Source organism: Fusarium flagelliforme (assembly GCF_020744385.1).
Source record: "Fusarium flagelliforme strain FIESC 12 MPI-CAGE-AA-0113 chromosome Unknown B0J16scaffold_5, whole genome shotgun sequence".
Classification (NCBI taxonomy): Eukaryota; Fungi; Ascomycota; class Sordariomycetes; order Hypocreales; family Nectriaceae; genus Fusarium; species Fusarium flagelliforme.
In genome coordinates, this window is record NW_025763507.1 from 3,314,726 (window position 1) to 3,338,663 (window position 23,938).

At 47.8% G+C, this 23,938-nt stretch overlaps 7 protein-coding genes and 1 non-coding gene across 8 annotated transcripts; 4 read left to right on the forward strand and 4 right to left on the reverse strand.

The window, feature by feature from the left end:
- Positions 1 to 503: 503 nt before the first annotated feature.
- Positions 504 to 6,266, forward strand: B0J16DRAFT_401714 (heterokaryon incompatibility protein-domain-containing protein; the record flags this gene model as incomplete). The annotated part of the gene is made up of 5 exons (XM_046132594.1): positions 504 to 2,420; positions 2,917 to 4,674; positions 4,709 to 5,091; positions 5,423 to 6,059; positions 6,111 to 6,266. Coding segments are annotated over 5 exons (4,851 nt in total), but the record flags the coding sequence as incomplete, so codon positions are not given.
- Positions 6,267 to 8,347: 2,081 nt separating this feature from the next.
- Positions 8,348 to 10,715, reverse strand: B0J16DRAFT_164027 (copper amine oxidase). The gene is made up of 3 exons (XM_046122271.1): positions 10,585 to 10,715; positions 10,105 to 10,533; positions 8,348 to 10,054 (listed from the first exon to the last, which is right to left on the reverse strand). The coding sequence occupies exons 1-3, from the start codon at positions 10,639 to 10,641 to the stop codon at positions 8,495 to 8,497; spliced, it is 2,046 nt and encodes a 681-aa protein (XP_045981831.1). The 5' UTR covers positions 10,642 to 10,715; the 3' UTR covers positions 8,348 to 8,494.
- A 2,495-nt stretch (positions 10,716 to 13,210) lies between these two features.
- B0J16DRAFT_289956 (major facilitator superfamily domain-containing protein) lies at positions 13,211 to 15,087 on the forward strand. Its single transcript, XM_046124231.1, has 4 exons — positions 13,211 to 13,476; positions 13,530 to 13,630; positions 13,687 to 13,868; positions 13,921 to 15,087. The coding sequence occupies exons 1-4, from the start codon at positions 13,275 to 13,277 to the stop codon at positions 14,951 to 14,953; spliced, it is 1,518 nt and encodes a 505-aa protein (XP_045981832.1). The 5' UTR covers positions 13,211 to 13,274; the 3' UTR covers positions 14,954 to 15,087.
- Positions 15,088 to 15,836: 749 nt separating this feature from the next.
- On the reverse strand, positions 15,837 to 17,513 carry B0J16DRAFT_401720 (uncharacterized protein; the record flags this gene model as incomplete). The annotated part of the gene is made up of 1 exon (XM_046132595.1): positions 15,837 to 17,513. The coding sequence occupies one exon, from the start codon at positions 17,511 to 17,513 to the stop codon at positions 15,837 to 15,839; it is 1,677 nt and encodes a 558-aa protein (XP_045981833.1).
- Positions 17,514 to 18,263: 750 nt separating this feature from the next.
- Positions 18,264 to 19,664, forward strand: B0J16DRAFT_345760 (uncharacterized protein). The gene is made up of 4 exons (XM_046128320.1): positions 18,264 to 18,563; positions 18,619 to 18,987; positions 19,037 to 19,162; positions 19,211 to 19,664. Exons 1-4 carry the CDS (start codon positions 18,311 to 18,313, stop codon positions 19,558 to 19,560), a joined length of 1,098 nt encoding a protein of 365 aa, XP_045981834.1. The 5' UTR covers positions 18,264 to 18,310; the 3' UTR covers positions 19,561 to 19,664.
- Positions 19,630 to 21,565, reverse strand: B0J16DRAFT_401725 (heterokaryon incompatibility protein-domain-containing protein; the record flags this gene model as incomplete). Its single annotated transcript, XM_046132596.1, has 2 exons — positions 21,272 to 21,565; positions 19,630 to 21,234 (listed from the first exon to the last, which is right to left on the reverse strand). Exons 1-2 carry the CDS (start codon positions 21,509 to 21,511, stop codon positions 19,630 to 19,632), a joined length of 1,845 nt encoding a protein of 614 aa, XP_045981835.1. The 5' UTR covers positions 21,512 to 21,565.
- A 949-nt stretch (positions 21,566 to 22,514) lies between these two features.
- Positions 22,515 to 22,586, reverse strand: B0J16DRAFT_t219. The gene has a single exon. It is a non-coding gene; the product is annotated as a tRNA-Asp (tRNA).
- A 249-nt stretch (positions 22,587 to 22,835) lies between these two features.
- Positions 22,836 to 23,922, forward strand: B0J16DRAFT_401727 (uncharacterized protein; the record flags this gene model as incomplete). Its single annotated transcript, XM_046132597.1, has 1 exon — positions 22,836 to 23,922. The coding sequence occupies exon 1, from the start codon at positions 23,098 to 23,100 to the stop codon at positions 23,920 to 23,922; it is 825 nt and encodes a 274-aa protein (XP_045981836.1). The 5' UTR covers positions 22,836 to 23,097.
- Positions 23,923 to 23,938: the final 16 nt, after the last annotated feature.

Consider the following 23,938-nt stretch of genomic DNA (forward strand, 5'->3'; position numbering starts at 1 on the left):
CCTACCCCTATCTGTATATATTCTCTCGAGTCAGGCAGTTTTCAGGGACCATGTCATGTACGACCCTCGGCTTAGACTTCGTATTGTCTTGGGAGAATGTGGAGACACGGTGGCTTATCGATGATTGTTAATTGGTAGATGAGCTGACTCAGCTGAGCTTATCTGCTCGGCAGCCAGTCAGAATGCTTACAACAAGTCGGTGAGCATCCACCTGCAAAGTCGGAGTTTGATTCTTGATTCTGCTTCTGCTTCTTTGAGATAACATGATACTCATGCATCCTCATAATAATCCGACATTTACTCCGTACAATCATACCAAGCTTAGAAACAGTTCATAGGACTAATCTGAGCTCTTATCAGCCAATGTAATAATTGTTTGCCTTATCTCGCTTCCCGTCACACCTTGTCCTACCAAGACCTCCCGCTTATCTTTCAATCGCCGACTCATCCTCACCCACTTTCACTTCCTCTCTAACCATCTTACATCGCCCGCTATCACAATGACAGTCTCTTCATCGCCGTCAATTAAACCATCCGGTATAGCAACCCTCGCCTGCACCGTCTGCAGAAAACAGCACCTCAAATGCGATGCGGGGAAACCTTCCTGTTCACGATGCACAGAGACCGACCAGGTGTGCTTTTACGAGCCGTCGCGGCGCGGCGGACGAAGAAAGAAGCTTCGCTCTGACACGCAACCGAAAAGACTGATGATGAGGTCGAGTCAGAGTGAGCCGGCTGGATTTATGGAGAGTGTGAATGTGAACCCAATTAGTTTGCCGATTACGCCGACTTCTTCGTCGCAGGAGGGCATTCCGGGAAATGGATTGGCGCAGCTTACGCCGCGACCGGCTCATCAAGGTTCGGTGTCGGACAGTTCGAGCGAAAGACGGCCGAGCGATCATCAGGCTCAAGTAGCTTCTGCTCCAGTGCAGCAACCTTTAAACGATCCTGCCATGTCATTCTATCATCACCTTGACCCGGGTTTGATATCGCAAGCGATAGAAAGCACCAACCTTGGAAGTATCAACACGCATGCGCCGGTCCCGACCTCATCTGAAAACGACCGTCTACTTCGACTCTACTACGAAAACTTCCACAACGCACATCCATTTTTGGTTCCAAGCTCTGCTTTCACATCTCGAAATTATCCACCGTATCTTCGGCGCATGGTTGACTTTGCTGGATCTCACTACGCCCCATCAGGACCCAATGCGCAGCTCAGAGCTTCTGTTGCGACGGACATGCTGTCGATTACGGACAATTCTACGTCCATGGTTCAATCACTTCTCATCTACTCGATACTACTCTTCTTTGGCGGCGATCTCGACGCTGCTAGTAAAACGTTTGAGCAATGCACGAGAATGGCCATGGATCTGGGTATGCATCTCAACGACTTTGCAGCAGCCAGGCAACTGGACAATCCGATTGAAGCCGAGAGTTTGAGACGGACGTGGTGGGAGATCTATGTCACGGACATTCTCATGGCCATACCGCCCAAGACCATGAATCTTCGATGTAGTAGTGTTCCTCCCAAGGTCTGCTTACCATGCGAGGAGGCCTTTTACAATGGACGCCTGGATATTCCCCCACCACATCATGTCCTTGAGTTCAAACGAAGGGTTCTCTTGACCGGCGATGTCACATTTTCGTCGTATAGTTATCGCATCGAAGCAGCAACGATTCTAGGTCGAGTTCTGTTACTCAATCAGAAAAAGAGTACCAGCCATGATCATTCGCAATCAATCGAGAATGCTCTCCTCAGCTGGTCGAACCATTTACCTCCCGGCAAACTGGAAATCGTGGACTCTTATGGCAACATTGACGAGATGATGTTCCAAGCACACATGATCATCGCCCTCGCGAGCATGCTCTTACACCTCCCTCGAAGCAATCTCCACTCTCTTCTAGCAGATTCAAAAGACCCGTTCATCCCAGTCGCACAAAATCACCCGCTCTCATCATCCACGACGTTAATCCAAGGCATAAAAGCAACAGATGCATCGCGACGCATATCAGATTGTATATCACTCTGTCCCAACGTCCCCAAACACACACCCTTCGTCATCCCCGCCCTTGCTCTTTGCGGTTTCATCCAACTCGCCACCACCCAAGGCCATCCCGATGAATGCTTTGAGCATCACTACAACCGTGTAACTTTAGTGTTAGGCTGTTTAAAAAGCGCACGACGGATGTGGCGCATGGCGGAGTCTGAGTACGATCGTCTTCGGTGCTGCGCCTCGGAGCTCATTGCGGATGCTATGGATAGGATGAATGCCTTACCTTTGTGTCAAACTCTCCCAAATACTACGCCTGCGATAACTGGTACGGCTGATCAGGGAGGGAGTCTGGCGCTGTTATCGCCGACACGTGGAAATATGGACTCGGCAATGCCACGATTTGATCCGTTGTTTTTGGATTCGGTTTGTTATGATTATTCTTTATTTAGCGCTTTGCCGGATTTCCATAGCTCTTAAATGGCGTTTAATATTGTTTCTGGATGGTTGTTAGGAAGGATACCCAGTTAGACAAATTGATTTACTCCTCTCGGGTTCTAGCTTGAAGTGATTGTTCTGTTGTGCAGCTTTACTAGATCGAGGAGCGGTGGAAGAGTGGATAGCAAATTCAGCCTTACGAGGCCGCCTGTGAGATCATTTTCGATGACTGAAACACGACACTCTCGATCTCATTTGATGAAAATCTGATTGGAAGATCGATTGCGCATCATTTGGGCCCACAAAGGCACAGCCCTTTCAGATTCAGGAAGGAAATTACAGATTGTCAGAATCGGGTAAATGCAACTATTCTCGGGCCCGAGACACATCGAGATACGCTCATGTGACTCATGGAAGAAAGCCAGAATTAATGCTCAAAGTTCACAATCGCTAGCTGAAGACAATGATCTATTGTACAGAAGAGATGTCGACGTTTCAGTATCAACGCCTGAACGAAGCTCTTAATGAGATTCGCGTCGTCACCGTATGGCCTGGTAGATTCGACGACCCTATCAAAATCGACATTTCACATCATTCACTTGTTCCACCACCTGTCGACAAGAACTCGCTGTTGGTCTCAATCGAGGACATAAAAAAGACTTTACCGGAGGAATCACCATGGGACGTATTTACTACGCTAGAGGGCCGAACGATATTCGTCAACAATGACACAGATGAGACTTCATGGAGTCATCCAGATCCACTGATTGACCGAAGTCTCTACGATCGCGAATGCGCGCCTGAGAACAATAAAGCGCAACCTGCCTATGAGGCACTTTCGTATACTTGGGGACCCGAGATCTCGACTTCGCCTGTGAGGGTTGAAATAATCGGAGATGGGACAGAACCGTCGTATCAAGGGTCACTGTGTATAGGCAAGAACTTGGACGAAGCGCTTCGATATCTACGATATCCTCACAGCCCCCGAACGATGTGGGTCGACGCACTATCCATCAATCAAACCGACATCGAAGAACGCAACCACGAAGTCAAGCGTATGGGCGACATCTTCAGGCTCGCGACACGAGTCGTTGCCTGGGTAGGACCAGCCGTCTTAGGAAGTACCTTAGCTTTGTCTACACTGAAGAACATCGCCCAGAACATAGTATGGAAGTCGAACAGAGCATGCAAAGCCAGACCAGGTTGTTCTGACCCTTCATGGCACAAATGCGACTTTCCGCCACAATTCAATACCCTCACCGAAATTACTATCGGAAACCTCTTCTCTCGACTCTGGTTCCGAAGGTTATGGGTGGTGCAAGAGATACATCTCTCAAGTCCGTCATCAATAGTCCAGTGCGGCCATGAGACTATTCTCTGGACGGATCTGCAGGGCGCTGCTATGATCCTGATATCTAAGCACGACGACGGAACGAAAGGACGTTTGCAGCGCCATTTGTGGGAGATGGCCAGGATTTCCTTCTACGTCAAGGGTACCAAACTTGATGACCTCCTTTGGAAGTATCATGATCTTGGCTGCCAGCTTCCTCATGATAGGATCTATGGGTTGATGAATCTTGCACCACCTGGATGGACCAGCCACATCGAACCAGATCACTCAAAGTCTGTTATGGAAGTTTATAGAGAGGCCTTTCTGGAGTATTCTCGATTCTACGGACGTCTTGATCTTTTACTGAGAACGGGAGTCAATGGAGTCGGGACAGTATCATCTGATGAGAACTGGCCTTCTTGGGTCCCAGATTGGACTGCGCGAGCACTTGATACAATCCCACCAGGAAACGGTTTTAGCGCAGCGAGTTTCTCCCCTTCACATTCAGCCCTGCACGGGCCGAACGAACTCGAAGTAGCAGGTATCCGTCTAGACACTATCACCTACGTATACCGACTCGAGATCAAAAGCTTCCAAGACTTGGCAGACTATTTCAATCAACTGGGACTTGAGAAGATTATGGAGAAACAATATCGAACAGGTGAATCGTTTTTGGACGCGCACCTGCATGTTATCACCCATTCCAGGTTCAAGGAGAGAGTTCCCCATGTTGGAAGGCCTGAGTTTGAGCATGTGCGAGAACATATAATTAATCTGGCTCAAGGCAGAGGAAGTCCGTATGACTTGACTCAATATGAGAACGACATGATGGTAGGGTTGGAGGATTCGTATTGTTTCCTTACTAGCGGTGGATATCTCGGCCATTGTCGGACGAGAGGAACAGTAGAGAAAGTCAAGTCTTGTCCACTTACTGCAAAATCAGCAGTTAACTCTCTTCACAGGTGATCAAGTATTCATCCCCCTCGGATGTCAAGTCCCCATCCTTGTTCGCCCAACATTCAACAACAAGCATAGATCTCTCGGCGACTGCTTCGTACACGGCGTCATGCACGGAGAGACACTTCTAGGACCTCTTCCTCCTAAATATAGTGTCCAAGAAATTAAGCGCAGCGACGGAATTACCCGAACCCATTTTCTAAACCATGACACAGGGGAGCACACCATGGGAGATCCGCGATTAGTGCCCATACCTTTTCCAAAAGGATGGATATTCTTGAGATGGGGCATGGAGATTGATGATCCTATTTACTGTCCTCTTTTTGTACATGAGACAGGAAAGGTTGTTCCTCACGATCCACGGTTGGAGATGTGTGCTTTGATAGAGAGGGGTGTCAATGTCTAGACAGTAACACTAGTATAATTTCTCTCAATTTTGATAGCGTAAGAAGAACTCACAATTGGTCTTTGTTTCAATTCCTTTCCGACACGTTATCGGTTATTATAGGCCCAAGTGTGCCTCGGCATTCGGGTGTGTTCATGATTGGTGGTGTCACACCGATGGGTTGGGAGGCAGCTGGCGAACCGTCAGCTGAAAGTGCACTTGGGGCTGAAAGGTGACGTTTCACCGCCGGTATCACAACCCATTCCCTTTGAACTCTATCAAAACTGAATACCTTTAAACCCATTCAAATACTCTAAGGGTTATGAATAGCGAGTTACAGTCCCAGCAAGCATACGAATCTCATTTTCCCACCGGCATGGAAGTTATACATGATGACCCAGAAGCTATTGCCGACATATGTCTTATACACGGCGCAGCAGGGGACCTCAAGAGTGCATGTACAGAGTCTGCGCCATTCCTAAAAACACTTCTGCCTTCTCATCTTGAAAAAGTCCGTATCCTCAGCTATGGATACGGTCCTTATGATGGGCCCGGCGAAAGACAATTCGACGTCTTTGACTGTACTAGCGATCTTCGTCAGGGTCTCAAATACTATCGGCAGAAGACACCATTACGCCCGCTCATTTTCGTGGCGCATTGTGTAGGCGGATTGGTCCTCAAAGAAGTGGTTAACTACTGTTACTACAGCCGCCCCACCAGTCATGACGCCGCAATCTATTCGGTCCTCAAGGGGATTATCTTCATCGGAACTCCTCATAAAGCGCCATGGACACCAGTTATGAACACTCGGATCGCGAGGTTATACGCCGGATCTACTGATATAGTGGTGGCAGATGCCTCAATTGACCTATATACAGATGCTAAGCAGGATTGTGCTACTGCAACACATGTAGAGTCGGTCGGGGATATCAGCGACAATGGTCATGCAAGCAAAGTGGAGGCAGTATCTTTTTTGACATATCGACCTGAGATTGCAACAACAAAGCCGTCTGTTCCAGAACTATTAGCTACCATTGATACCATTGACGAATACGAAGCCATTCCTATCATCGCGGATCATATACAAATGATCAAGCTTAGCCCTTCGGATGAGGGAACCAGACAGATTGCCGAGACATTAGACGAGTGGACATCACAAATAAGTAATTAACAAGACTTCTACTAGATTTCTTGCACTGACTTTATTTAGAATTGTCACAACAAACCCCGACATCTGTCGACACATCAACAATGGCAAGCTTTCAAACAGGCCGCAGCACTCAAAGTATTGGTCTCCAGCGCCAACGTCGCCATGACCGGTCTACAACCACACTTGTTGAGCACGATCCGCAGCCAGAAAGTCCTACGCAAGTGTCATGCGAGATGCTCAGCCCATCGCTGTTTCCAGAACCTGCCAAACCACCAAGTTTCTACTTGCCACGGCCCTGCTACATATTCTGCTTCTTGATGTTCCTCATTGTCGTGGGTAGTGCTACCTTGGGGATATACTACAGCGTGCGCTATGATAAGATGGGAGATGGGTTCACGGCTGCTGGGTGGATTGTTGCTACTGGTACCCTGCTACTGGCTGGTCCATTGGCTCGGCATTATCCGAAGTGTTCGTGCTGGGGAAGGAAGAGAGCTTTCTCCTACGTGTTTTCTCGGGTGGAAACTCTGCCAGGCTCTTGAGCTTCGCCAGCTAGTACGCTTCCAAGGTATTGATTGACAGGCGCAGAAGCACCGTAACAGCATTGAAACATCACAAGACGAAACAGGTTACAAAAGAATTTCTTCTTCACTACCAAGGCAAGCCTCAGCAAGCAATGAAAAAAAAAAGAAAAGCCTGTCAGACGTCCATCAGCACCCGTCCCGAAAGCGCGCCCGAAGGCAAGACCACTCGCAGGACCGAGATCATCAGGCAAACCTCTCTATACAGCCACCGCAAAGCAGTAACCGCCATCCTTACGGACAGATCGAGAGGACCAAAAAGTGTTATTCACTCTAGGGTGCCGAGGATATACATTCATCAACCAGGGTGGGATCTGTGGCTCTTTTGGAGAACCAAGAGAAGGTCGAATACTATAGAAATGATTCTCTGAAGTATTGTCGACATGAAGAAGAAAGGAAAAAAAATTCTAAAAGGTCGGCGGCTGTTGAGACTTTTATAGATGGTTGGTGTGGAGTACGTGACTAAGCTTGGAGCAGAGTTTTCTGTTATGGGGTCGTTGACTCGGCGGTATTCACCATGAGGCTGACTAGCGAAGGGGCACGGTTGTGAAAATTCTTCGAAAATTCTTTCTGGTGTTCTAGTAGATCCATTTGTTTGGTAATTGTTTTGTTTTATTCGCTGGTTTTGAAGTTTTTTCTTCATGTTGAAGACTTAAGAGTCATGATAGAGATCTCATTGGTTAATCAGTTTTTCCATGCGCGGAGAGATATTCTTCCGTTGATGTAACTGCGTCACCCAATCATTGTGTCCTGCTCCTTGCTGACTGAAAGACACCTCAATGGTGAAAATCACGTTGTTCAAACTGAATAAAATTCCTATTGAATCGGCTGGTGTATGGCAGCAAACAGAACTGTCATGACTGTGAAGAGGACTAAATCAAAGCTAGAATATTGTGAAGTAATAGATTATGTTGATACCACTTACAATTAACTCGCATTCCTATTAAAGAGATCATTCGATACGCCATTCAGGAAGTACAGGGTAACTGGAGTCCCACATCTACAACACCTCGATGCTCACATATTGATATCAAGAACCTGCCGCTTCCAACAGAACCCGAAAGGGCCGATAGAAGACATGGACTTCGGCAAAGCTCAACCTGCAGTGCTCGGACTGATGGAAGTGTGGAGGAACATTCGGGACGAGCCATCAGCTCAACTCCTCAAGAGTAAAAGACCACTCATGATTGGCTCACAGCCTCAACATTGCCAAGCATAGCAGGTCATTCTCAACATCCAGTTTGTTGGTATTTTTGAAGGTAACATGCACATCTCCAAGCCATGGCAATTTCGGGTATCCCATAAAACCGGTAGCCGAAACAATGCTATTCATTCTCCAGGTTTCCGGTGCAACTATAGCCAAGTCTAATGGCTACTCGTCGAGGAATGAAGGCTAAACTGCAATTGGTCCCCACCTCCGATCTCCCCAAGATGCCAAGTTACCTGTGTTGGTGCTGCATCAACGCCAAGTTGACTCGAGAATGAGCCCGTTTGCAAGACCTCCCTTCTGTGGTTGGTTCCCCCGCAAACTAAACCTTGAAGCTTATTCCAGGCAGATGCCAAGACTGGTTGGCTGCCGGCAGTATGACACGGGTAATCTTCCAGCTCCCCGTGGGTCAGCTATTCAAAGTATTTTGTACCCAGTGTCTCCTTTGTCTCTATTCATAGCCCCGTATCACAACATGCAGTAGCCTCATTTTCTCCTGCATACAACACACTTTTGTTGGTCTCCTGCGTCGAGGGCGCGACATCCAAGCCCGGATTGCCCATAAAGAAATTAACTGGCTTAAGCCCTACGGTGAGCTTTTCGCTTGGCATAACCGGCCAATCCTCAATCCTTGGATTATGCGTCGACCCGAAGGTATGCCAGATAACAATGTCTTGGTTCCTCACCGACTGAGCCACGCCTGTGTCTCGGCGTTTCGCAATTACTGACGCTAGCCCGTCACCGCCGGAAGACTGCATTGTGTATTTGCCTGCGGGGAAATGGTCGTTGTCTTCATGTCTTGTTATCCAGACTGCATGCTCGGCGAATTCGGAGCGCTTGGCGTGGAAGGAATCTGAGTGGGCGAGAAGCATTTGGCTGTAGAAGGGTATGAGTTTGAAGCCGATTGGTGTACCTGTGATTGGATTGATTTTGTTCTCGTTGATGAATTTGAAGGTTCGCGCTTTGGTGAAGTCAAGGTCAAAACCACCTTCTTCCTCAATGGTCTGGCTCTCGGTGACATAGCCGACTCCGAACGGATTGTGGACAGCTGGGTCATCAATCGGAAGTGACTTTGACTCTTCAACCACGAGCGAATTCTCATGCCCGTCAATCGCGGGATCAATGCGCAAGCTGAAGAGATGTTGGTGGTATGGCGCCAAGACCCCAGGTGCGACAACAGTTCCGTATGGATATCCGCCCTTGTGATCCATCGATGTTGGCGCTGTTGATAAGATACCAGTGGCACGGACTTCATAATTGATTGAAGCATCTTGGTAAAAGTGCCAGGCAAAGATATACTCGTAGTTGCTAACGGTAATAATGGTCTGCAGAACAAGAACGCGAGACCGAGCGACGACGGGATTATTCGTGCGGAAATTTGTATGCTTCCATAAAATTCCATCATCTTGTTCATGGCAGCAGACGACGTTTGGTAGTTTCACAGGCTCGCCCGATGGCGTATTGTGGTAGGCGTCGAAGTACTTGATGGTACCCAGGCAATCGCACCCAAGCTGTAAGTTGTTGGCGTTGATGCCAGCTCCATCGTTACCAAGGTCAAACGCAGCCTTGCGTGGGTATGGAGAGCGTGGATCACCGTAAGGAACAAACATCTCAGCCAGTGAAAGTCGGTAGAAAAGGCTTCGTCCATCGTATCGAACGTCATGCAGAGTGAGGCCCTCTCGATAATTGAAGCCAACGCGAAGATCCCATTTCTCCCATCGCAAGTGATTACCGTCGATTTGAAATGAGGGTCCGTCAGGCTGGACAACTTGATACGGCTTGGTGCTGGCTCTGGGGCTCGGCCTCAAGTCAGGATGATATTCGCTCTTGGTAGTATTGTGAATTCTCCGACGATCGAATGGCCTTGTCTCGGTGTGGATTCTTTCCTCTGGCGTTATTGGTAGGCGGTATACTTTTGTAACTTGGAGAGACTCCGAGACTTCGGCGCAAATATCCAACGGGTAGGCATAGTAGTTCGCATCTGGGTTCTCCAATAGTCGTAGGTAGAACCAGCACTAATCAGCATCAGCCAAATACAGAACATCTTAGTGTAAGGGATGTATACCATAGTAACTCGATCGGTCATATCATTCATCCCATCCGTCGCATAAGCCCAAGGCTCAACCACCACAGTAGCCCCATCAGGAACTTTCAGAGTCTTGATCTCAGCTTGGACCTTTTCATCAGCAAGACAGGCTTCTTCAACAGCCTTCATAAAGTTCGTGTCAATGTAAGAATGTTTCCCTTCAACATGCTGCTTTCTGACAACACTGTTTTTATCCAGATCTACAATAAGTTCAAAGAGTTGGGTTCCGCTCGGATCTTTCTTGATCGATACTTCGACTCGAGAGTAGCGAGTTGGAGGTTCGACAAGTTGGCCCATGCGCTCTTGTTCGAGATAAGAAACCATTTCCTTCTTCGGGGGTTCGAGAAGAGTTATGACACGGAAATTTGGCTCTTGACTTCCAAAGTGAGGACGAACTATGCGTGAAGTCTAGGAGAACTTTTAGTTGTTGGTGAAACTTGATGTAGATAGCGAACTGACTCTTGATATCTCCTCAGGCCTCAGAGGGTCAAAAGGGTGAGGTGGTGGTACATTCATTGTAACAGCTGGAAATGAATTATTCTAATTTAAAAATTTGAGATTGAATTGACTTGCGAACGTTTGGAGAGTCGTGGTGGGCTTTGTTTATATGGTAGGAAGACGTCAATGAAGCCGTTCAAATGAGGGGTCGAGATGCAGCACGCCCTTCTAGTGGAACTTTATGTCTACTTAGATAATCGCGCCTTCCAACAACAACACCAATGCAATCTCCAAATAAAAAGTGCCTGATATCTCAATTATAGTCAATTTCCAACTCCTCTATAGGAAAAGACATATCTTGTGTGTAGATGGGGCTCCTCACGGTTCCCCTCATACTCCAAGTAACCACGTCACGCTAGCCAAGCTCGACTTGTCATGTGTCACTGCAAGACGCAGATCAAACAGTTCGAAATAAATCCCGGCCACATGGGAGAGGAGAGTTTTGGGAAGGTGAGTACCAGTGCGACGGGTCGGTAGCTTACTTGAATAAGGGTTCTGTGTTATGCATATGAAACTGGAGCTTGACATATGTCAGAGTACATCGCGGAATTGGGTTGACGGCACTTGATAATAGCATGTATTTCGTTGCAATTAAGAGTATGAGACTTTCTAGAGGATGAATTTGGACGGCCCCAGCTCTTTGAATCAAGTCATGGTGCCTGGGCTGATTAATTGAGCAGATGTCACTCTATTGCCCTCACTCAATCAGATCAAGCTCGGTGTCAAAGAAGTGAAACTGACGATACTCAGATAGACCAGTCACAGAATTGACAGGGCATGTCAAAGACTAATTGGCACAATGGGTACTTAGGCATCGAGCCTTCGTTTTTCCTCCAGTCTCTCTCCTGTATCTTTGGCCCCATATTACCTTCCCAAAGCCGCCCTTACCCTCCTGTGTCTCACTTGATTCGGACCGGTCTTGGCAGTCAAAGCGAAGTAGATATCTAGAAGATCTATCAAGGTACAATCTCCATCAGAACCGTTGAAATCTGATGCGGGTCATTTCATTCTTATATCCACCTCGGTTAAGTCGGCAGTTTAGCAAAAAGATCATCACGACCTAGAAGCAGCACAAATGATCAACGACGATCTCATGTCTCAACATGCTCTGCGGTAAGACGTTTTTCCTACAGTGGATAGGCTCTAAGCGAAGCCAGGCCAGGTCAGTTTAGCCAGTGGGTAATTTGGGGGGAAATGGGGCTGTGGGGTAACGTTATCCTCTTCCCTGATTTACCCCCAAATTCCCGCTTTTTAAAGGCGGTAAACTCGGGGAACCGTATGGGGTTTTCCCATGCCATGCCTTGTGGGACAGATATAATTATCACATCATGCACCCAATGGGAGAAAGAGATGTGTCATGAAAGTTGAAACCCGCGTAAAGAATGCGATGCGATGTGACATGGGGGAGGAGAAATTAACGGACAAGTAACACCGAATGCGGAGAAAGAAGAAAGGAGGAGAGAACAGAGAAAAGCCACCCCTGACTCGTGCTACAATACGCTACTGTACGGAGTAGTCGGTGGATTTACCGCCTCCCCCCAGGCGGGGTAAGAAAAAAAAGGCCGCCCAATAATTAAAACAAACCAACAAGGAAACAGGGAAGATCTTGTTCAATCTTAGTTATCTTACATACATCGAGATGCAGGCGGCAAGAAAGAGAAGAGAACAGACACAATCACGTATCTGCAGCCACGCGAGTTCCACGTGTCTCACCATCCAGCCTAAAATAAAATGTGTTGGGAGAAGACGTGAAGGGGAGGGTAGAGTGAGGTAGCCAAGAGGGTAGACTAATAAGCCAATAATGAGGGGAATAATTAAGCATAATCTCATCTCACACATACACGTGGAGAAGATGTCATGTCAGAGATCGGTCTACATCCGCTCGGCTATAGATTCATCAATGACATAGGTTAAGAAACAGGAATAACCGAGAGATTTAAACCTGAAGAGGAAATAATTCCATCTGTCCGAGTGCAAAATGTAGGCCAAGAAAGACAGACTCAATCTCTGGTTACCAACCAAGCTTACTCGCCAAGATTGGGATGCGTTGTTATGACTTCCGAAAGCAAAGTCGCCAAGTGACTGCCAAGCAGTAGTTGGACTGGGGTAGCGTCACCTGATATAGCCTATGGACTCAGACTCAGTGGAGTAACAGAGCAAAAAGATATGCATCCAACTACTGTCTTGGCTATGCCTTGGCGAAATACTCCCCCCCGGAGGTGCAAAACGTAACAGAATTTCTCCACAAAGCTTAGCCCCCCCTAGATTTCGCAGTTTGTTCTTTCTTTCCCCAGTTTGCCCCAGCTTTTTGTCTCTTCCCTTCCCCGTCTTTGCTCTCCGTCTCCGCCTCCCACAACCCACAACCATAATAACCATGAAATCCTCTTGGCGTCTGGGGTGTCTTGGCCCTCCTTTGGACCGGGTTTCCTGCGTAATTTGGATTAGAATGTCTGGGCATTGATACCCCGCGCGGGTCTCTGCTTGCAACCATTACGACGGACGCGAGGTTATAAAAACAGGAGCTGCTCTGTCCCCCAGTCGCGTCTCGAGTCAGTCAGCTCTCTCTCCATCTTCTTCTTCTTCTCCCCCTTTACACTTTTTATTCCACTGCAAGCTTGAGCCTCTTCTTAGGCCCAATCCTTTTACCCATCATGGCGGTTGGTAATGAGAGTGATCGGTACTCCCCTACCACCAAGGAGGAGGAGGGTATCGCTACCAACAGCGATGGCCCCGTCAACGAGAACTCCGTTCCTTATGTCTCTGAGGAGACGGAGAACCGTATTCTGAAGAAGCTTGACAGACGCATCATTCCCATGGTCTGCTGGATCTATCTCATGAACTTTATGGATCGAGGTATGTTTTTATCAGGATGATAGTCGGGAGCTCAATGGCTGACAAATTAATAGTTGGTATCGGTAATGCTCGTCTCTACGGTATGGAGGATGAGCTCAACATGGGACCCAACGAGTACCAACTTGCCGTGTCGATTCTCTTCGTCACGTATTGTGTAAGTCGCAATGAAATCTCACTTCAAGGAACCAATCGGCTGACCCTCATTTCTAGTTATTCGAAACTCCCTCCAACCTTATCATCAAGAAGATGAAGCCCGCCCGATACCTCGCCGGTCTCTGTTTCTTTTGGGGTCTTGTCGCTTCCTTCACTGGTTTCGTCAACAACCTTGGCTCTCTGATTGCTTGCCGTCTTCTTCTCGGTACTTTCGAGGCCGGTCTCTTCCCCGGTATCATGTCAGTACACATGCGCGACCGATTCAATGAACGTTTTACTTACAATTCATAGGCTGTACCTCACCACCTTCTACCACAAGAAGCACATCTCGCTCCGCAATGCCTACTTCTACTCCATCTCTGCCATCTCCGGTGCCGTCGGTGGTCTTGTCGCTCTAGGTATCGGAGAGCTGGATAACTGGGACTGCTTCGAGTGTGGTGCTGGTGGATGGAGAGCCTGGCGATGGATCATCACCATCAACGGTATCCCCACTGTCTTGACTGCTCTCGCTGTCCCCTTCGTTCTTCCCAACGAACCCGCCACAGCCAAGTGTCTCACCCCGGAGGACCGCCAGGCACTTATTGATCTTCGAAGCGCCGAGATTGGCCAGACCACAGCTGGCCAGGAGATGCACAAGGAGGATGTCATTGCTGCCATCAAGGACTGGAAGATCTGGGCCCTTTCTATCGCTCAGTACTGCAGCCACTCTGTCCTCTACAGTTTCAGTGTCTTCTTGCCCACCATTATCCGTGAGATGGGTGACTGGTCTCCCAAGCAGGTTCAGGGTCTTACTGTTCCTGTCTACATCGTCGGCTTCGCTACCTACCTTATCTGCGCCCGAATCAGCGACCGCACTCAGCAGCGAGGTCTCTTCTGTATCGGTGGTGGACTAGTCATGATGCTCGGCTATATTCTCCTCATCATCGGCTACAACCAAGCCATGAGTTTCGCTGGCTGCTTCATTGTCGCTATTGGTCTTTGGACTGGATCTGGATCTGGTATGGCTTGGATCACTGTCAACCAGCCCCGATACGGCAAGCGAGCGTTCGCCAGTGGTATCTTTATCACTATCGGAAACTCTGCTGGTGTTGCCGCCCCCTTCCTCTTCAGCAAACAAGATGAGCCTCACTACCGCCCCGGTTACGGTGCTACCATCGGCATGCTGGCCCTCGCCGTGTGCATCCACACTACTGTCTATCTTCACTTCCGACGCCTCAACAAGAGAAAGCTCTCTGGTCAGGAGGACTGGAGAATGGAGGGCAAGACTGAGGAGGAGATTGCCGAGATGGGCGAGTACAACCCCCGATACCTGTACACCCTGTAAAGCCTCTTTATGTTTGTTCATTTCGACTAGACGAGTATTGTTTTGTTTCGAGTGCTGGCAGACAATTTGGTGGACTTTCATATCTTGTACAGACTGCGATAGAAGATACCTACTACAATTGAAAAGTTTGCTCGAAATTTCGATGTTAATGCAATAAAGTGACTATGACCTTTCTACGTAAGCGCTTTTCCAATTTTGATCCGACGTCATGAATTGACATCTCAGTTAGCCAATGATGTCTCGTGAGGCGGTCGGCCCATAGCCACAAGAGAAGTTTGGGGGACCTGACACCATGCTGCTGTATGGATGCTTGTGATCCTGATGCCAAGCTCCTGATTGCGCCGCAGACATTCACAACAACCGCTACTATCGTGATGTCTGTGTGAAACAATTCACCAAAGATTCGTGGCAATGAGATGACGCAATCGAGGCTATCGTATTGCTTGGCTTGGTAATACTCTTGGCTTTGCTTTTAACGTGAGTCTTGTTACCAGTTTTCTCGTTTTCCAATCCCTTGGCACTGATGCGATGTCTCGCGCATAATTATCGTGGCTTGCGAAATGATGAAAGCGGCGTCCAATAGTCATAGACCTAACCTTATATTTACTTGGAGAAGAGGGGATGAGGGGATTAAGGTAATCGAGTGCGGAGTCAAAAATTGCTCTAGTCACCAAGGGAATAGCGTTTTATTCTCACGAGACCTGGTCTCTTGGGGTCAAGTGGGGGAATATTCTCCTTCGGAAATAAGCAGCAGTCACAACGACTCCAACTGCAGTACAATGACTCGTGAAGCATGGCATTGCAAGGTATAAAAATTCATGGGGTAGACTAACCACTAAACTACTGTACATGTACAAGGATTCTGGCTTCCTTCTGCAAGACATCATAGCAAGTTGACTGTGCAAAGTGCTTGGCGGATAGCATTAGCCAGCCCTCCATTCATCGGCTCACCATTCCAAGACTTCCGGTACATGTCCCCTGTCTCATGATGATCGGCGGGTGTGAATCGCATCAAGTGAAGAGAGCGGCGAAACTGCCCATATATCCACTGTTTCTGCCTTTGCAGTTCATCCTCAGTTGATAGTAATGATGAGCTGTGTTCCTCAAAAAGGCCAGTGAGACTCGATAGAACGCTCAGAGCAGCGATAGGACCGTGAATGACATTATGACGATTGTGGTCGATCCTCGAAACATAGTGATTGCTCTTCTTGTAAGCGATGAATGCCTTACTCGTTGGCAACAAGTCGTGAAAGCATGGAAAGTATAGTTCCTGATTGTTGATGTCTGTAAAGCTCACCGGCTTGGAGAGGCTTCCGAGGTAGAATGGTATGCTACGGCATATGGACTTAACCAGGTTTTGTGTTTCTCGTAACCTCTGAGTCTTTGGACCTTTCTCAGTGGGTAAGATGTTGAATAAGTTCGCTTTGACTTGTTCGACGATGAGACGATAGATCCGCCACATGTTCCATATGTTGGCGATCTGAATGCTCGGATATACATCAACTGAGCCATCGTAGGTGTCTATGCCTGGAATGATGGCGTCCCTGGCTTGTATGGTCTGAGGGTGCCAAATCTCAGGTACTGTATGCAGCCAAGCTTGGAGCTGTGCCTCCACCTCACAAATGATGGATGGCAGCTCTTGCAGTGCTGCCAACGAGGTCTCCACTTTCGGAGATGCTGACCGATTGGCAACTGCCTGAAGTCTAGAAATAGACACGCCGATGATGTCGAGCGAGTAGCTAGGGTTTGCTGGAAGAGCTGGTATTATCTTGGTTTGAACCCAATCCAGCTCGCCTTCCGTCAAGGGAGCTTTGTGTCTGACGCAGAAAGAGATCTTAGAGTGAAATAGATTCCCCAATAGGTGACCATGATACTGGAACTTCCCCATATCCCCTTGTGTCAGCAAAGCTAACGCGCCCTTTCTGTGCGTGGTATTCGACTTGTTATGTCCGAATATGGCAGCCAAGGTGTCACACTGCTGCAACATAAGCGCAGCAATGACAGTTGCATCCTTTCCTTGCTCTTCAGGGCTATACACAGCCTTTTGTAGCTTGACGAGTGCCTGGTTGTATAATTTGATAGGTAAAGAACTGGTGACGCCCGTTGGTTGTAGTAGTGTCCAGAGTTTGATAGAAGTCGCATTGACTGCAGCGGATAGAGCGGATTCATGAGATTCGGTTGCCAGGATTGGACGGACAAATTCTAAAAACCCTCTTGTTGACTCCATGTTCCGACCAACGTCGGTTACATACGTGAGAAAGAAAGCCACAGCCGCATCTTGTTGCTTTGGAAGGAAGCTTGTAGGTAGTCTTGGAGCCCTGGGGTTTTCCGACACCTCTTGCTCTGCGATGATGGCGGTTATCGTCTGATCTGGCGATCTGAACTTATTCAGACATCTTGAAGTCTCGTCTTTAAATCGTAGGCGAACGGGCTGCTTTTTGTAACCTGCACACTCGCGACCGACACGGTTACAGGCTTTGCAGGAAGGTTTGGTCTCGTCACATTTGACGCGACGCTTTTTGCAGGTGATGCAACCTCTCGAAGGACCACGATTGACCATGACTTGGCGATATATAGTATTGTTGAACAAACTTGAGAGGAGAAGGATGTTTGAGATTCAGAGGCCAAGAAGTTTATGACTACATTAGCCTGTTTATTCCAGAGTCGGGACAATACAGTATAAGCTTACTTTAGTGCTTACGTCACGGTATTCTCGCAAAAATACTTCCTTTTCTGGACAAGATCTTCAGATATGGTAATTCTGTACGACACAGCGACACAGCAAGTAAGCAGTTCATTTTTGTGTAACGCGGAATACGCAGCAAGTCTTCAATGAGGCTTTGATAGTCGAGGTTGAACCGTTGAAGCGACATAAAATCAAGACCTGTGCGGAGTTTCAGGGTCTCGTAGGGGATCAATCCTTGCAGCCTCGGCTCGCGCGGGGTCCGTTTCAGTGGAGGCTTCCAGTGCAAGTCTGCTGAAAGTTAGTGCACTAATGCGACGGGAGTCATTAACGGAGGTTGATTCATAAGATAGCGTTATGTTCAGAATGGGGGAACATAAGGCTCTGAAATATATCTATATCATCCATCTATCCAATTTGAAACTGTATCTCTCTGCGCTCGAGGAATCCTTCGAATGACAAATCAGAAACCTGTTTGTAATTCCGCAACGTTAGGACGCCGCACCAACACAAATTAGGAACCTGGTCCGCGGACATGTCCAGTGAACCAGGCTGAGGATTGGATCCAACATTGCATCAGCTGCGGGGTTAGCGGAGTAAGAAAAATATATAAATCGTGTGTCCATCAACATAGGTAGATATGGTAGACTCAACATCTACAACACTCTATCAAAATGGCTCCTCTCGATAACCCAGCTGTGCCCAAAGGCTCTATCGTCCTTGTGACCGGTGCCAATGGACTCCTCGGCTCTCATGTCGCCAAACAATTCCTAGAGTTTGGCTATAAGGTTCGCGGTACTGTCCGAAACACTGAGAAGAATGCCTGGCTCTCGGCTGCTTTTGATAAGCAATATGGACAAGGAAACTTTGAGCTTGTGAAATTGGAGGATATGGCTTCTGTGGATGCTTTGAAGGAGGTTGCAGAGGGTAAGATTCGTGACGACTGCTGCACGGACTGAGGCTGACATTGAACCAATTCCAGGAGTCTCTGTGATCGCTCATACCGCATCCAACATGTCTCTCAACCCTGATCCCAACGTTGTCATTCCCGAAGCCATTGACGGAGCTTTGGCTTCGCTGAAAGTCGCATACAGCGTACCAAGCGTCAAACGCTTCGTGCTCACCTCTTCATCCAGCGCAGCGACCATTTCTGTTCCCGGCAAGCCTCACACGCTGGTTAACGAGGAAAGCTGGTCTGAAGGCGCTGTCAAGGTGGCGTGGGCGGACCCTCCTTACACCACCAAGAGATCGGGCGCTGTCTATGCTGCGAGCAAGGTCCAGTCGGAACAGGCTGTTTGGAAGTACCACCAGGAGCACCGACATGAGAAGCCAGAACTTGTGGTCAATACTGGTGAGATCTCCTCGAGGAATTAAGACGAAGCGTTGCTGATCATTTCTAGTGTTGCCCAACTACAACTTCGGCAAGTCTATCGACACGGCCAACCAAGGCTACGCGAGTAGCTCTGGTCTACCTGTTATGCTCTATCAGGGCAAAGTAGCCTACGTCCACCATGCCATCGTACCGCGTAAGTCTTACGTACATCTAGACTCATCCACTTGCTGACAATGAATAGAATACTTCATCGACGTTGACGATACGGGACGACTCCACGTCGCCGCCGCCATCTTCGACCATGTCAAAGATCAGCGCATCTTCGGCTTTGCAGGCCGTTTTAACTGGAACCAAATTCTGGACATTCTCAGGAAGCACTACCCCGAGAAGACATTCCCTGAGAACTTCCAAGATGGAGAGGATTCAAATGAGATTGAACCTAGAGACAAGGCTGAGCAGCTTCTGAGGGATCTTGGTCGCCCTGGTTGGACTAGTCTGGAGGACTCGGTCATTGCGAATGTGGAGGATGTGGACAGTGCTGGTGAGGGTCTGTATGTGAAAGACTACCGTGAGTTTGAGCCAAAGATTTAGAGTTTAGAAAGGATTAGTTAGCATCGGACCTGAATAAGAACTCAAGTCTATTAAGGAGCGATAGGCCCATTACAGGAGCTTAAATAACTTCTCCTGGAATTCCTGGTCCGAAGAATTCTTATCCTTCTCCCAAGCATCAATGACCTCTCCATCCATAATACCATGTACGTAGGCTGGCCCAAGGTATAAGTATTCATCTGGGATCGATGTTGGCCGGATAACATATGGAGTCGAACCTCCGAAAAGAATGCACACCTTGTCTCCTGCCTTCATGCAACGAGGGCCGACACCAACATAACTCTTCTCCGTGATGAAGAAGTTGAGGTCTTGAGAAACTGTGGTCGCTTGATGAAATCTATACCAACCTTGCTTCTGTAGCGAATGCTCTATCAACGTTGTTACCTCCTGAGTGAGAGATATGTACTCTGGGTTATCTGGATGTTCCTCAGAGGTATCTCCTATTTGTGGCTCATCTTGAGCTACGAGACTCCTAGCCTCGAACGCAAGCTGCACAAGGTTGAAAAGCTTTCTTTTGTCGCTTGCTGCCTGCATGTTCTGTTTCATGGTGAGAGCAGCATATGTTATGAAGTTGTCGAGATAGGATTCATCCTTGGGACGCTGATAGTGTACTCCCCACAGAACATCTACCTCTCGGCCTGCCATCATGGTCAAGATGATAACCTTGATGGGATCCAATGTGTATATTTGTTCAAAAGAGTCCTTATGGTTCTCGACCAGCTCCAAGGCGGCCTCAATATCTTGATGCACTTCCGGTACTCGATGGAGCACATCTCTCACTACATCGACTTCCAGGCCCCTCAACCCAAGGACGTTTGCACCTAGCGATGGCTTCGTTATAGTCTTGGTATCTTTTGAGGCCTTAAATTTGTTCTGGACGAATCCAGCCGTGTTATCCTCGGGCTGCCATCTTGGCGCCCAAAAGGGCCAACGGTTTCTTTCGTTTGGGTTTCCCACATAAGCATAGTCCAAAACGTTCAGGTTTTCGTTTGTAGATATAACCCTTCTAGCAAAGTCCGCGAATACTTCAGACTCTGATTTGGCATAATCTGGTTCTACGTTGTAGTTACGCTGGCCTGATAGCCCGATTAACGCGTAGATCTTGTCCTGTTGGATTGTAGCCTTGCATTCTGATGCCCAACGAACAAGTTCGAAAAGGTCCTTATCATCCCATTTTCGCTTATCAAGGAAGGTCAAGGCCACCGAATTCCAAATAATTCTGGGACAGTCTTTCTTTGCATCTGTTTCGGTCAAGGAGAGAAACAGTATCTTATTTTTCAGTGACTCATACTCGTCTTCGGTTATTACGATGTCACCCCACAGCAGTTGAAACTTGGACGATACTGCTAGTTCTTGTATGATCCACACCCTTGAGAAATACGAGGCACCCAGCATCAAGTTCAGATCTTTCCAGGTTCTTGAGTCTCGACGAGGAAGATTCAATTCTGCCAGGTGGTGATCATCCGGGAAGTGTTTCATCTCACCAGACCACTGTGTCAAGTTGGAAAAGGCAGTAAGAAGCCTTTTCACAGAATTCGTCGCTTCAGTGTCTGCTGGACCAAGCCATGCAGTAACCATGGTAGCATTGGAATAGATCAATTTCATGATACTGACTTGCGCAGAACGCTCATCGTATGATTCCTGATTGATGCAGATCTGGTCAATCCATAGCGGGCGAGGTCGATCAGTCAACCTCAGGCGGCGCAAGGTAAATATTGAGACTTTTCGTGATTTTGAAGTCGTAGTTGTTGCACTTCATGTAAGTTGTTTCGTTCTTGTTTCCCCATTCGTAACTGAGTGCCTCATATTCTGGAGCTGCATCGAGACGGTGTGTTACTAAAGAACCATGCAGAGTATCTTTCTCCTCTCCGGGCTCAAGAGTGAAGATTCGCAACGAATCCTTGTCCAACTTTTCGGGGTACTGAAACCACATGATGAATGAAGCAAGCAAGGTTGATGAACGACGATGTTCAGAGATTTGGCGTTGTGTTGAAGAAAATATTGAAGGGGGCAACTAGAGGGCAAGAATGAGGATGAGACGAATTATATAATTTGTTCAACGCAGATAGCCACTTGCGACTCATCAGGAATTTGGGTAAAAATGATCTTCATACATGCAGTAAATGTTGGTTCAGCTAGCTTGGCTGCATTTGGTGAGGCTGTCTGCGCCATCTTTTGCAACGAATAGTTCTTCTTGCACGGTTAGCACAGACACACAGATCTCTTACATTTCTGGCATTTGTTGCGGAAAACAGCGGGGAAGCAAGTGGGATTGTGCCCACATCAATGCAGATACGTGTTTTTCAAGACTTGAAAATCTTGCTGATTGGTGAGCGTAACTGCTGGGGAAAAGAGAACAGCAATTGTAATTTATAGCGGACCCTGTCGAAGGCCTTAAAGAGGCCAGCCACAGCATTCAATTCGCTGGGTAAAGACCTCGACACATGAAGACATGTCAGTTGGGGCACAGGGGTTTCATGGTGGGCAACTAAACACGAAGCCAGCGAAGACGCCACTGGGCTATGCAGCTCAAGATGGACATGTGGTGGCCATGCTGTAGAGGGACACCTCGCTATTACGTTACTTCCTTGACTATCTTCGAGCGCTGAGAGAAACGTTATCTCAGATACTCCCCCCAAGTTGCTCAGATTCTTTTGTCGGATTTCTAATATTTGGCTATACAAACATGCATTGGCGGTTGAAGAAAATCAAGAGAGTCGGGAACTTTGAGCGGTTGCCAAGTCAGGACGTGGTGTCGTAAGAGGGCACTGATGCTGGCCGGCATGCTTCATGGCAACATAGGCAATTTTAGTCAACCCATCAACGACACCATGCCGATACACACAAAAAAAGAGACGAGACGGACATGGAATAACTCAATACAATTTGTTATGAATGCGAAAAAAAGAAGACCTGCATTTTGCAGATGGCTGGATCTCTCCCGCCGGGAATTGAACCCGGGTCTCAAGCGTGACAAGCTTGCATACTGACCACTATACTACGGAAGATGAACAGTCTGATGACTGCTGTAGCGGGGTTGTTGGAGGCGAGTCCGCTAGACCATACTAAGAGGCCTTAGCCAAAACCGCTCTCAAGATGTTCAAAGTCAGCGTCGCCAGAATACCATAAAACCCGTTGAAACGCAGTTTTTGAATTCCTTTAGACAGTTGCAGGGAGTTTAATTTAACTTCGATATTTATCTCGAACTTTAATGTTAAATTTATTCATTTGCGCGTATAATTACAAAAGTGTCATGAGCGCACCAGATGTCCTTCCATCATCCTCACTCTTTTCACTCATCAGACCACCATCACCTCGTCAGAATGTGATACACTACGCCTCATGCACGAAGATAAGTTCTTATCGCGATACATTTCAATCTCTGTAGAAAAAATGGATTTCATGACGTAGCTTGTGACGTCTTCAGTACGTGCTCATGATGATTGATGCCCATTCTACCCGTCATCTTCATCCTCAACAACTTCACTCCAACATCAACACTCAGTATACTCTCACAGAATGCCTAAAACAGCAGTCGTCAGCGGAGGCGCTCGCGGTATCGGCCGTGCCCTCGCTCGGTACTTCCTCGAGAAAGACTACCGCGTTTTCATCCTTGACATCGATGAGCAGGAACTCACGCACACAACACGCACTCATCTAAAATCCTACTACGACTCTAAACTCGTCGACTCAGCGCTTTGTGACCTGCGCAACACGGATGAGATTCATGACAAGATTCAGCAAGCGGCAGAATTTCTTGGAGGCAGGATCGATGTGTTGATTAACAATGGCGGTATTGCAGCGCCACATTGGAAGGATGGGAAGACTATGCTTGATCGCGAGACATTGGATCAGTGGAGGGCTTATATCGATACCAATCTTACTGCCCCGTTTGCTGTATCGCAGGCTTGTCTTCCGTTCATGAAGAACGAGAAGGACACCGAACCTGTTACCCACGACAGTCACAGCACAGCAGGACCATGTATCATCAACATCGGATCCTTCCGTGCGATGCAAAGCGATCCTAACCAAGAAGGATACGCATCTGCCAAATCCGGTCTTTTGGGCCTTACGCACAGTATGGCTGTTAGTCTGCAGCCGTTTGGTATTCGCGTGAATCTTGTTGCGCCGGGTCGCATCAAGGCTACGCATGAGTCGAAGGAGGGCGATGAGCAGGGCGTTGAATGGGCGGATTTAAATGAGGATAAGGATGTGGACGATCATCTTACCAATCGTGCTGGAAGACCTTTGGATATTGCGCAGGCTGTTGAGTATATGGTTAATGCTGGGTTTGTTACGGGTCAAGATCTTATTGTTGATGGTGGTGCGGTCATGATTAAGTAGTTGTCACGAATTATTT